This window comes from Mandrillus leucophaeus, unplaced genomic scaffold (assembly GCF_000951045.1).
Source record: "Mandrillus leucophaeus isolate KB7577 unplaced genomic scaffold, Mleu.le_1.0 Scaffold891, whole genome shotgun sequence".
Classification (NCBI taxonomy): domain Eukaryota; kingdom Metazoa; phylum Chordata; class Mammalia; order Primates; family Cercopithecidae; genus Mandrillus; species Mandrillus leucophaeus.
The window spans coordinates 251,997-265,158 of NW_012109708.1; the positions used below are offsets into that span (position 1 = coordinate 251,997).

General features: G+C 51.6%; 2 protein-coding genes and 3 non-coding genes across 5 annotated transcripts in view; 1 reads left to right on the plus strand and 4 right to left on the minus strand.

Moving 5' to 3' along the window:
- LOC105531523 (tripartite motif-containing protein 7) overlaps nucleotides 1-13,162 on the minus strand; it is a 67,759-nt gene that overhangs the window by 21,048 nt on the left and 33,549 nt on the right. The gene's annotated exons all lie outside the window — the stretch shown is intronic.
- TRNAV-AAC lies at nucleotides 2,423-2,495 on the minus strand. Its single transcript has one exon. It is a non-coding gene; the product is annotated as a tRNA-Val (tRNA).
- On the minus strand, nucleotides 7,121-7,193 carry TRNAK-CUU. Its single transcript has one exon. It is a non-coding gene; the product is annotated as a tRNA-Lys (tRNA).
- TRNAV-CAC lies at nucleotides 7,541-7,613 on the minus strand. Its single transcript has one exon. It is a non-coding gene; the product is annotated as a tRNA-Val (tRNA).
- The window catches only part of TRIM41 (tripartite motif containing 41), a 12,355-nt gene continuing 8,331 nt past the window's right edge, over nucleotides 9,139-13,162 (plus strand). Inside the window, exon 1 of the mRNA XM_011969454.1 lies at nucleotides 9,139-9,971. Within this exon, the coding sequence (XP_011824844.1) occupies nucleotides 9,162-9,971 (810 nt within the window). The 5' untranslated portion in view covers nucleotides 9,139-9,161. The remainder of the gene's footprint in view (nucleotides 9,972-13,162) is intronic.

Genomic DNA, 13,162 nt, shown 5'->3' on the forward strand with positions numbered 1-13,162 from the left:
CCTCCGAGGTTCAAGCGACCATTCTCGTGCCTCAGCCTCCCAAGTAGCTGGGATTACAGGTATGCGCCACTGCGCCCAGCTAATTCTGTATTTTTAGTAAGACGCGGGGGTTTCACTATGTTGGGCAGGCTGGTCTCCAACGCCTGACCTAAGGTGACCCACCTGCCTCGGCCTCCCAAAGTGCTGGGATTACAGGCGCGAGCCACCGCGCCCCGCCCGTTTCTAAATATTTTTAAACATGGAATTCGAAATATGACTCCAAAGAGACTGTTTCCTGTACGTCTTGTTGCCCCGCCCAGCTAGTTGGCTGATGTTGACTGTGTTGCTTTGCTTTGAATTTGCTTCACAATTTGCTTTGCTTTCCACAAGGAAGACCAATGAGAACTGTCTTAGGTTAGCTGAGGCACAGGGCAAAATACACTTAGAGGAGAGTGGCAAAGGGCTGAGTGATGGTCCTGGCCTCCCAGAGTCCCAGTGGCCAAGGAAACGCAGAAGGCACTCTGTCGGCAAAGTACAGACTCACTTCAAACCAGTCGGTTGAACATGACAGTAGGAGTGCGAGGGCGGGTCGGCGGGGAAGGGGTGAGGAGGAAGAAGTTGGGCCGGGGAGAACACTCTGGGAGAATTCTCTTGCATGGGGTCTTTAAGTTCTAGGATGACTACCGGACTTTCTGATGCGTAAATTCTGGGACGATATACAATTACAATTAAGTGTGAAAGGGCAGTGAGAAAGAAATAGGCATGACATTGATATTTTCTGTGAACGTTATGCTAATGCTATCCCAACAAGTTTTGCCATCCCGGGACTCTGCTTTGATTACGCTTTGTCTGCATTTAAAAGGTATAAAACGTTAAAGAGAATTTTGGGTTTTGCCACTTTTCCTTTTTTTTTTTTTTTCTGTTTTTTAACAGGCTGTGTGCCCAGGCTGCAGTGCGGTGGCGCGATCGTGGCTCACTGCAGACTCGACCTAGGGTAGTAACTGGAACTACAGGTATGCACCACCACGCCCGGTTAATATATATATATTATTCTAGAGATGGGGCCGGGGGCGGGGGCGGATGGGACAGTCTCACTATGTTGTCTAGGCTGATCTCGAACTCCTAAGCCCAGTTTCTGAGTAGCGGGGGCTACAGCAGCGCGCTGACACGCCCGACCCTTGCTTTGCCACTTAGATGTTGCATTTATTCGACTTTCACTTCAGGCAGAGATGCTGGGAAAGAGGCGGCTGGGCCCCTGCGGAAGTGTGCCGGTGCCGTGCGAGAAAGCTGGAGGCCGGTCTTCCAGACGGGGAAGCAGCCTGCGCTGCCGGGGCGCACGGCACGTGGTTTCCCCAGGCTTCTGTCCCGCCAGGAGCGCTGTACTAGGGATCCCGACCACCGCTCCGGCTGTTTCTCTGAAGCCTTTGCAGTCTTTTCCCTGCGATTGCCGAAGCCGCCCCCTGGGGAGCGGGCTCCCAACTCACCTGCAGCGTCCCACGGCCCGAAGGCGACGCGCTGCGAGTGAGGACGGGTGCGGAGGGAGGCCGACCGTGACGCCTTGGAGGGGCAGATGGTCCTGTAGACTGCCCTGCACCGCCACTGCGGACACAAAAGCCGTGTCCGGGCTGCAGGCGGGCCTGCACTGGGGGCACGCGCCGGGAGCCAGAGCAGGCCACGCGGATGCGAGCCGCGGGGGTGGTCCCGCGGAGGAAGGGTGGTGGCAGGCGCGAGAAGCCAGCGGGGTGGAAAGTCTCAGCCTCGCCCGCGCTCACTGCAGAGGGGTGGGGTGAGAGTCAGCACTCTCCCGCCGCGCGACGCCGCGGGCGTGGGGGTCTGCACCAGTCTGGCTTGCCTTAGAACTCGCTGGAACCCTGCTTTCCACTCAGTCACCGGCAGTCCTCCGCCCGAACCAGCCTGTGTTTCAGTTGAATTTCTCTGTGCCCCGTTTCTTTTCCGTTCCCTGTCCTTTTGCTCCGTCTCACATGTTCCGCTGCCTTATGTGACCTGTCCGTGCCTCAGTGGCCTCATCTGTAAACAGCCCTTCCAGAATGGTTAGGTTCCTCTGCAGGAAGCCCAGGGCCACACCTGCAGACCACTTCATGTGTGGTACACGTTGTAGTTATCGCCATCACTATTGGCCTTCCGGTGTACACCTTCCCCGGCCTGAATTTCCAACCCGAGACTTCTTGCACTTTTCAATCGTTCATCTGTCATTCCCCGTCCGCCGGGACTTTGCAGGCAGACCCTAACAATGACCAGTAAGACCACGTGCTTCTCACCCTGGTATTGTAGAAGTAGACGTGGAATACACCGGTTGAAGTTACTTGGCAACGGATTGGAAAATCCGGCTGCTGTATAAGTGTAGTAAAATTTGCGAACGTTTATACGCACCAGACTCCACAGTAAGCAACCTTTTTAAGCTGGAAGGAAAACTTCTCCTTGTTGTTTCCGCCCGGTTTCGAACCGGGGACCTTTCGCGTGTTAGGCGAACGTGATAACCACTACACTACGGAAACCGACGCTTGCCGTGTGCTCTATGATTTTTATAAGTGTTAAAGTCAGCATCCAGGTGTCAGCTTCACCCATTGAGTCACGGCCTTCAGATCCATTCTTCCCCAGAACGCCAGTCTTCTTGTGGTCCTGCGTAACGGTGTTTGTCAAACTGTAAAGCGTGACCTCTAAGGGTACCCCAGTCACCTCCAGCAATTAAAAGCAAAACAAAGCCGGGCGCGAGGGCTCAAGCCTGTAATCCCAGCATCTTGGGAGGCCGAGACGGGCGGATCACGAGGTCAGGAGTTCGAGACCATCCTGGCTAACACGGTGAAACTCCGTCTCTACTAAAAATACAAAAAATTAGCTGGGCGAGGTGGCGGCGCCTGTAGTCCCAGCTACTCGGGAGGCTGAGGCAGGAGAATGCCGTGAACCCGGGAGGCGGAGCTTGCAGTGAGCCGAGATCGCGCCACTCACTTCAGCCTGGGCAACAGAGCGAGACTCCGTCTCGAATAATAATGATAAACAAAACAAAACAAAGAACTAGCGAGCATCGCGGGAGGAAATGTGGGGAAAAGAGAGATCAGACTGTTACTGTGTCTGTGTAGAAAGAAGTAGACATAGGAGACTCCATTTTGTTCTGTATTAAGTAAAATTCTTCTGCCTTGAGATGCTGTTAGTCTGTAACCCTAGCCCCAACCCTGTGCTCGCAGAGACATGTGCTGTGTTGACTCAAGGTTTAATGAATTTAGGGCTATGCAGGATGTGTTTTGTTAAAAAAGTTCTGGAAGGAAGTATGTTTGTTAAAAGTCATCACCATTCTCTAATCTCAAGTACCCAGGGACACACACACTGCGGAAGGCCGCAGGGACCTCTGCCTAGGAAAGCCGGGTATTGTCCGAGGTTTCTCCCCATGTGACAGTCTGAGATACGGCCCCGTGGGAAGGGAAAGACCTGACTGTCCCAGGCCCAACACCCGTCAAGGGTCTGCGCTGAGGAGGGTTAGTGAGAGAGGAAGGCCTCTTTGCAGTTGAGATAAGAGGAAGGCATCTGTCTCCTGCTCCTTCCTGGGCAATGGAATGTCTCGGTGTAAAACCCGATTGTATGTTCTATTTACTGAGATAGGAGAAAACCACCTTAGGGCTGGAGGTGAGACATGCTAGCGGCAATACTGCTCTTTAATGCTCTGAAATGTTTGTGTACCTGCACAGGAGGCACAGCACCTTTCCTTAAACTTATTTATGACACAGAGACCTTTGTTCACATGTTTTCCTGCTGACCCTCTCCCCGCTATTACCCTATTGTCCTGCCACATCCGCCTCTCCCAGATGGTAAAGATAATGATCAATAAATACTGAGGGAACTCAGAGACCAGTGCCAGCGGGCGCGGGTCCTCCCTGTGCTGAGCGCCGGTCCCCTGGGCCCACTTTTCTTTCTCTACACTTTGTCTCTGTGTCTCTTTCTTTTCTCAGTCTCTCGTCCCACCGACGAGAAACGCCCACAGGTGTGGAGGGGCAGGCCACCCCTTCAAGGAAAGGCAAATGTACCTTCCAAGGCTTCAGACTGGATATGCTTCCCTACTGGTTCTTTCTCTTCCAGGGAAGACAGCCAGAGGTTTTAATTTTCACATAATTTGTGCTCTAGGGACAGTAATGACAGAGAGGATTGAAAAAATGCAAAATGCATTCAAAACACACGATATTTGAATATATTTTGTTAAAATGTAAAGTAAATGTAAAAATCAAAAAGTGAAATTTCTATGTCCTTTCAAAAATTATTTATTCTATGAATTATGCATAAGTATTAAAATAAAGGACAAAATATAAATTAATGAATATCAAAATTTTAAGTCAGTTTTTAAAAATAAATCTGAAATTTTTATTACTTTTTAAGAGTTCAATGAAAAATTTTAGGTATTTTTATAAAAATAGAACTCGTGAATCCTAGCATCCAAGGTGCGCACGTATGTAGAGTTGGAATGACGCTTAACGCCTGTCATATGGAGATCGGCATATATGTAAATTTAAAAGTAGCGATTGCCTAATATTGTGAAACGTTTTTCCGTTCCCACGCCTAATTTCCGAATACCTGGAGAGCTTGGAAGGGAGGCGCAGTCCTGCTGATCAGGGATCCTTGCTGCCTCTGTGACCCGAAGGCCCGCTCCATTCGGCGCAGGGCGGGAGTCCTTCTTGTGTGAGTCTGATTCTCTGGTCAAGGTCACCATGGGCCTCCAGGAGGCCCAATCCATGGACGCCGTCTCTTACCAGACCATGTGCTGAACTGGACGCTGCCAATCTCCTTTGCACTGCGGCACCCTCGGCCTGGTGGACGCTTCGCTGCAGGCTTTTCTCCCATCCCGACTCCGCCTCCGAGCCCCGGAGGCTGACCCTGGAGAGCCACTTCGGCTTGCAGCAGGACCCATACCTTCGCTCCGTCTCTGGTTCCAGCAAGAACTGTTCCCCCAAGCTTCAGATCCACGCGTGTCTTGGGCAGTTTCTCCAGATATCGCACAACATCTAACGCCCAACCTGTTCCAGACCTGTCATTGTTTTTCCCTTCCCTCCCCTCCCGCATCCTCAGCCTGTGATCTCGATTGTGGAACTACCCAAATCTTTCGCCGTTGCAAGCCGTGCATCCGGCTCCTTCACCTGCGTCTCCCTCTGGCTGCCGCCTCCTGTATGGACCAGGCCTGTGTCCTTCCAGCCGGTCTCCCACAGTCTTAATCCCACTCATACTCCCTGTTTGCATCATTCCTGAAGGAACCCCCTGAAATAGAAATCAGAGTGAGTCCCTCAGTCTCCCCAGGCCCCATCACCACAGGGTTTGGGAGGAGGCCAAAGATCCCAACAGGTTCCATGTGTTTGTCCTGCTTCTCTGAGTGTTGAACGCTTGCCGCCTTTGTGCTCGGAGCAGCTTGGGTCACCTGCCTGGAGGGGCATCCCAAATCTAACCTGGCCAGAGCGGCGACGGGTGGAAGGGGTGGAGAGAAGAGAAAGCACGAATTGTAGCAAAAAGCTCCAGCGGGCGTTCCCTTGGCTTGCTGGAGGACAAAAAAGAGAAGCCTGTCCACTTCATCTCCACTTTAATGAAAAAGCCAGCATCCTTTAAGAATGTTTTCCAGTCCCAGTGAAGGTGGTAAAAAAAATAACTCTGAAACCACAGTCTGCAAAAGAATCCGAAATAGTTTGTGCAAGACGAAATGTCAAACTTCAAAGTCTTTGAACACCAGCTTGTTTAGACTCTTCCTGATGTTCCAAGACCACAGCCCCAGTAACTCACGTGCTAGGATTGTACTAGCGACTCTGTCTATTTACAAACTCTGACCAGCTTCTGCCCAGACCGCCCTCACAGACTACACAGCCCTGCTAAGTCTCCACTTTGATACACGTCTGAGACAGAAGAGGATGCTATCTTTGCTCAGCGAGTTTAAACCAGCTTTCTATGATCAACAGACTTCTCTCGGGGTGTGGTGTGTATGCGGAGGAGACTTCGACAGCTTAAAAATACAAAACGGGGCCGGGCGCGGCGGCTCACGCCTGTGATCCCAGCACTTTGGGAGGCTGAGGCAGGAGGATCACGAGGTCAGGAGATCGAGATCATCCTGGCCAACATGGTGAAACCCCGTTTCTACTAAAATAGAAAAAATTAGCCAGGCGTGGTGGCGGGCGCCTGTAGTCCCAGCTATACAGGAGGAATCGCTTGAACCCGGGAGGTGGAGATTGTAGTGAGTCGAGGTGGTGCCACTGCACTTCAGCCTGGCGACATAGCAAGACTCCATCTAAAAGAAAAAAAAAAAAGAAAAAAAGAAAGAAAGAAAGAAAGAAAGAAAGAAAGAAAGAAAGAAAGAAAAAAGAAAAAAGGGTTATATTTGCAGGACTAATTTCGAGGCCATTCTGAGCTCAGGCGATCCTCCCGCCTTGACTTACCCCCAAAGTATTGGGATTGCAGGCATGAGCCACCGCGGCGCATGGCCCGTTTTTATCTTAATTTATGTATGGGGGAAACATGGAGGCTGGTATGTGTGGGGCAACATCTCACAAATACAGACTCTTAAAATCAAGAGCATGAAAAAGAATATACGGAAGACAAGTGTCTCAGATTACACAAAGCATCTTTCTTGACAGGGAGTCGAAAGCAGGTCGCAGCGAGGCAAACGCGGCTAACCAAGCAGGTCGCAGCGAGGCAAACGCGGAATCCTAACCCCTAAATATCCCAGCAACGTGGGAGTGAATCAGATAGGTTTTGACGCTCACAAACGCCTGGGGTCATCCTGCGGTCTCACCCCGGTTTCGGCAAACCATGCTTTTCCCTCCAGCACAGCAAGTTTCCGACACCGGGGCAGGCCGTCTGGTAAACAGAAAGTGCCTAATATGTGCTGCCCGTGGGCGTGTGGGTTACAGCAAAGGATCATGCATGCAGAGCCCGCGGTGCTGGCCCGCAGGGACCCGCTTCTCATTCTTGCTCGGAGAGTTAGCGAGAGTTGTGAGAACTCTGCTCCGGGGCTTCCGCACAACGATCAAAGACCACCCAGTTAAGCCCAAGCTCTAGCCCACCATTAACTAACTGGCTACCCACTAGATCTTGGTCCAGAAGATACCGTTCGCGCACTTAGGTAACACGGCTTGCCTTACCCTTTCCAAAAGTAACTCCCCGCCCAACGTGGGGCTCGAACCCACGACCCTGAGATTAAGAGTCTCATGCTCTACCGACTGAGCTAGCCGGGCAGCTCGACCAACGTCATAACTTTGTCTCTGAAGACAGAGGTTGCCCGCAGAGGTGTGGGCACGTTTCCACTGTACAAGTACTAAGAAGCGCCTGCGCCTGGCTCTGTTCTAGGCACTAGGGCCGAGGATCTGAAATCTACGGATTCCTTTGCATGTGATGGCTGCATAGGCTTCAGAAGGGAAGAGCAAGAGATTAGGTGAGGTGTAAAACCTGAATTTACACTGCGAGAATTTACTAAGAACGTGGTATGAGTTCGTGTTCCTCCGAAGCGCAGGCCACACATGTCCTTCCAACCGGGTGACCTGGCCTCGGGAGAGAAATTCTCCTGAACAGGCCCAAAAAAACGTGTTTCCGCCCGGTTTCGAACCGGGGACCTTTCGCGTGTGAGGCGAACGTGATAACCACTACACTACGGAAACTGCCTGAGCTAACGTTTCTCCAGCATCGTCCTGAAGATACACGTGGCTGCGAAGGCCAGGAAGGCGCTAGGCCCTCGCCCTCGTGGGACAGACCCAGGGACCCCTGCCGCGGCCGGCTGAGCCGTGTCCAGGTTCTGGAGCCAGACTTGTCTACCGCAGCCGGGTCCGCAGCTCCTGTAATGGCCGAGCATAGTTCACCCACGAGTGTTCGTGGTTTTTGGCGCATTTGATCTGACATGCTCAGAGGCCTGACTGGACCCCTCTAGGAAGCACGACGTCCCCCTGGAGTTTTCCCGCGAGCTGCCTCTCCGAGAGCAGGGTAAGTAGGTCCTGCAGGCCCAGCCCTGGCGTCACGCCGTGTCTGGCACTCACTGGAGATTCTGTACATAAATCATTGCCTCGTCATTTTCCTCGCATCAAACAACATTTATTTGTTTTTTATTATGTATCGACATCAAATCTCTATAAAAATAAATTTTAAAGAGCTATTTAAGCACCAAGTATTATTTCTACTGCACAAAGCATCTATTTTTGCGGAGATGCTGTGAGAATGTAGATGTAATGATTCGTCGCCACTTCTTTACTGCTGGGCAGTTAGGGAAGTTCATCTAAACCATGAGACTGTGTCCGGTTGGCAGTTTCCACCTTGGATGCGGAACGCAGACTACAGTTGGGGAAGGGTTGGCGTCTGCGGCCCGATCGGCCAAGCGCTTTCTCAGGCCCCGCCCCCGGTCCGAGCTGTACGACCCTCTGAGTCCTCCACAACAAAGTCTTCTGCCTAGAAGGGCCGGAAGTACTTCAGGGCGCTCCGCGGACCCACCCCCCTCGCTTCCGGCATTGGCGGTGCGGCGTACCGGCTGCAGTCGGCTGTGTCAGGAGGGTAGGATGGCGCCTGGCCGATGCGGTCATAGCACCGAAAGCAGACGGCCACCAAGCGCTCCCCCCACCCCCCGAAGTTTCTCCCCAGCGGCGGGGGATGGGGGTAGGCGGTTCCTCTGTTCTTTCTGCGTTCGCCGCCGTCCCGCACCACAGAGACGTGGGCCTCCACCGTCCTAGCCCTACCGCCCTGTTCTGTACTGCGGGCTAGAGCGTCTCCTTGCCATTTCCTGTCGCCTTGGGGCCCCGCGGGGGAAAAAGGGGGAGTAGCACGACAGCGGAGGGAAGTCGAGAGCTTAGGTGGTGTGTAGACGCCGGAAGTATTGGGAAGGAGGCCGGAAGCTAGGGGCGGGGCCAGGAAGTGAGGAGGGGCGGGGGTTTATGAGGAGTCCAAGGAGCATAGGGGCAGATTTGCACTCAGAGCCACCTGAGGGACTTGGCGGTGGTGCCCAGCACTGTCCCCTCCCCTCGCAGAGACACGGTTGTCGTTTGGGAGTAGGGAACACTGTGTGGCGGGGTGGATTGGCGGGAGGACATCTCTCTGGCTGTCCTTGGGGCGAGGTGTGGAGGGGCAGGGCTGGGGGTGGAGCCGGGTCGCCAGGGCGTCGGTGGGGAAGACCCCCGCCCCTCGCCCCCCCACCGCACCTCTACACTGGCTGGCTGGACACTAAGATGGCTGCCGTTGCCATGACACCCAACCCTGTGCAGACCCTTCAGGAGGAGGCGGTGTGCGCCATCTGCCTCGATTACTTCACGGACCCCGTGTCCATCGGCTGCGGGCACAACTTCTGCCGAGTTTGTGTAACCCAGTTGTGGGGTGGGGAGGATGAGGAGGACAGAGATGAGTTAGATCGGGAGGAGGAGGAGGAGGACGGAGAGGAGGAGGAAGTGGAGGCTGTGGGGGCTGGCGCGGGGTGGGACACCCCCATGCGGGATGAAGACTACGAGGGTGACATGGAGGAGGAGGTCGAGGAGGAAGAAGAGGGTGTGTTCTGGACCAGTGGCATGAGCAGGTCCAGCTGGGACAACATGGACTATGTGTGGGAGGAGGAGGACGAAGAAGAAGACCTGGACTACTACCTGGGGGACATGGAGGAGGACCTGAGGGGGGAGGATGAGGAGGACGAGGAGGAAGTGCTGGAGGAGGATGAGGAAGAGGATCTAGACCCCGTCACCCCACTGCCCCCGCCTCCAGCCCCTCGGAGGTGCTTCACATGCCCCCAGTGCCGAAAGAGCTTTCCTCGGCGGAGCTTCCGCCCCAACCTGCAGCTGGCCAATATGGTCCAGGTGATTCGGCAGATGCACCCAACCCCTGGTCGAGGGAGCCGTGTGAGTGATCAGGGCATCTGTCCCAAACACCAAGAAGCCCTGAAGCTCTTCTGCGAGGTAGACGAAGAGGCTATCTGTGTGGTGTGCCGAGAATCCAGGAGCCACAAACAGCACAGCGTGGTGCCATTGGAGGAGGTGGTGCAGGAGTACAAGGTGAGAGAAGTACCGAGAGAAGATAGAGTTTAGTCGGGGGCGGAGAGGAAGTAAGGGGAGCTGAGGAAAGGAAACATCTCTTCGCCCATCAAAGAACCTCATGGTATTGATGAGCTGAGTTTGCTTGTCTAAGCACTTACTGCCAGCAAGGTGGGTTAGAATGAGAAGGATTCTGTACGCAGAGCAGATGCAGTGAAGACGACCAGTCTTCATTTGCTTTGATGGCTTCCTCAAAGCAAATAGAGCAAAGCCGGTGATGCCAGATCAGGTCTCTAGAACTTTACCAGCAGTCTGGCTTGCTTTCTGGTGACTCTTAAGTCTGTCCTTGACGGAGACACCTAAAGATGGAAAGAACTGGGGGCTTCAAAGGACAAGGGAAGGCTCAGAAGCAGGAACACAGAGATAACCGCTAGTGTCAGTGTCAGACCCAAATGCGCTGCCCTTGCCTCCCAGTGAGTTCCCCACCCACCACGATGTGGTTTGGTTCTGCCTTCAAGGACTTTTGTTGGCTCTGTGTCACTCTTACGTACTGACTAGAAGAGAGCTTTTCAGTCAGAAGACCTGGCTCTGCAAGTTGCACTGTCAAATCTTGTTTAAGTCTCTGTGTGTCTTTGAACTTTAATTTATCCAGGATTGATAGTTAATATTCTCTGGACATTTGTATGTATACCAGGCACTGTACTAGGCACTTTTCATGGACCGTCTCTTTAAAACCCAAACAACACTGTGAGTTTGATATGTTTTCCATTCCCATTTTATAGATTGGGAAAGAGAGTCAGAGAGGCTTTAAGTACCATACAGAGGACCACAGAGCTTCAGTAATAATTGACTTAGTTATTTGCTGACCCTTCCCCTGGTGTATACTAACAACGCCACCACCATTTGGATGTCTGTTGTTTGACTTTTCTGATGTGACTTTCTTGGAGTCTGATTCTAGTTTGACAGATATCTTGCCCCTACTTCTCATTTTGACTTTCCTTTGGACATAGGTAAAGGAGATTTGTCTGCAAGGCAGCCAGCACAAATAGCACTACTTAGTGAAGGCCTGGATGGGTTTGGAGCAGTGGGACCAGGAGGAGGAGAGGGTAGCCTCTGTGTGATCTGCTCAGAGCTTGTTTGTTTTATGACTCATGTTTTCACACCTGATTTCCTGCCATAACTTCATTTAGGTACTGTTTTTGTTACCCCAATTTTAGAGTAATGTGTGTAGGACTTCTCAGCCCTGAGTGGTACAGCTAGACAAACCTACATTACTTCATCACAAGTAACTATTGTTTCTACGGAGTGATTTTTTTTTTTTTTTTAATTTTTTGAGACAGAGTCTCACTGTGTTGCCCAGGGTGAAGTGCAGTAGCATGATCTCGGCTCACTGCAACCTTCACCTCCCGGGTTCAAGTGATTCTCCTGCTTCAACCTCCTGAGTATCTGGGATTACAGGTGCCACCACACCCGGCTGATTTTTATATTTTTAGTAGAGATTGGGTTTCGCCATGTTGGCCAGGCTGGTCTGAATTTCCTGACTGCAGGTGATCTGCCCGCCTTGGCCTCCCAAAGTGCTGGGATTACAGACATGAGCCACCGTGCCTGGCTACACGATGATTGTTTCACCTGCCTGATTGTTGGAATACTAGGGGAGGTTTTGAAAAATACAGTGGGTCCTTCCACTAGAGTTTGTGAATCAGTGAGTAGGAGAAAATCTTTAAAAAGCCCAGTCTAGCATGGGGATCACTGCGTTGGTAACGTTGCCTAGCTATTGGGCCCTACATTTTTAGCAGAGATTGTGAGCTCCTGTTGTCCTTTCTTTTTATCTTCTCAGTTCCTAATTAACCATAGTCATCATATCATGTGTGGTCACTTTCTGACCAGGAACCCAGGCCAGACTATCCATGGACATTCCACCCCTTCTCTTTCACCTCCCCCTGTAGGACTGCTCCAAAGAGCTTCTGAAACTGGATTTTAATTTGCATTGGCCAAATCTGTTCAATGCCAGCTGCCTGAAAATCCCGTATTAGGTCCTGAAGTAGGTGAGGAATTAAAAAAAGTCATAATCTCTTTTCTTTTTCTTTTATTTATTTATTTTTTGAGACAGAGTTCCGCTCCTGTTGCCCAGGCTGGAGTGCAATGGCACGATCTTGGCTCACCACAACCTCTGCCTCCTGGGTTCAAGCGATTCTCCTGCCTCAGCCTCCCGAGTAGCTGGGATTACAGGCATGTGCCACCACACTGGCTAAGTTTTTGTATTTTTAGTAGAGAAGGGGTTTCTCCATGTTGATCAGACTGATCTTGAACTTCTGACCTCAGGTGATCTGCCTGCCTTGGCCTCCCAAAGTGCTGGGATTGCAGGCGTGAGCCACTGCGTCTGGCCACACTCTCTTTTCTTGATCTGTTTACTGGGTTCTGCAATTTGGGAGGCCATATACACATACTTAATCTGACGTTTAGTGATGAGTAAATGTAAATACATAGTTTTATTGTATAGAACTAATTTGAGTGATTCGCTTTCTGACTTAATAGGCTATTTTACAAGTGGGTCATTTTTTCTTTATTTTATTTTATTTTTTTTGAGATGGAGTCTTGCTCGGTTGCCCAGGCTGGAGTGCAGTGGCACGATCTTGGCTCACTGTAAGCTCCGTCTCCCGGGTTCACGCCATTCTCCTGCCTCAGCCTCCCGAGTAGCTGGGACCACAGGTGCCCGCCTCCACGCCCGGCTACCTTTTTTGTATTTTTAGTAGAGACGGGGTTTCACCGTGTTAGCCAGGATGGTCTCGATTTCCTGACCTCGTGATCTGCCTGCCCTGGCCTCCCAAAGTGCTGGGATTACCGGCGTGAGCCACTGCACCTGGCCACAAGTGGGTCATTTATTCTTTTCAGATATGTACATGCAGTAACCAACAGTAGCTTGGCATAATGTTGTTTTGTAAAATTTTTTTCATTGAATAGGTAGTAACACACAATGATATGTAAGTATGGTTCCTGAACAGTTACATGTTTGTTTTGTTTTGTTTTTAGACAGGGTCTCTCTCTGTAGCCAGGCTAGAATGCAGTGGCACAATCATAGCTCACTGCATCCTTGACCTTCTGGGCTCAGGTGATCCTGAGTAGTAGCTGGGACTGGAGGTGTGTGTGCCATCATGCCCAGCTGGGTTTTTTTTTTTTTTTTTTTTTTTGTAGAGACAGGGTCTTGCTGTGTT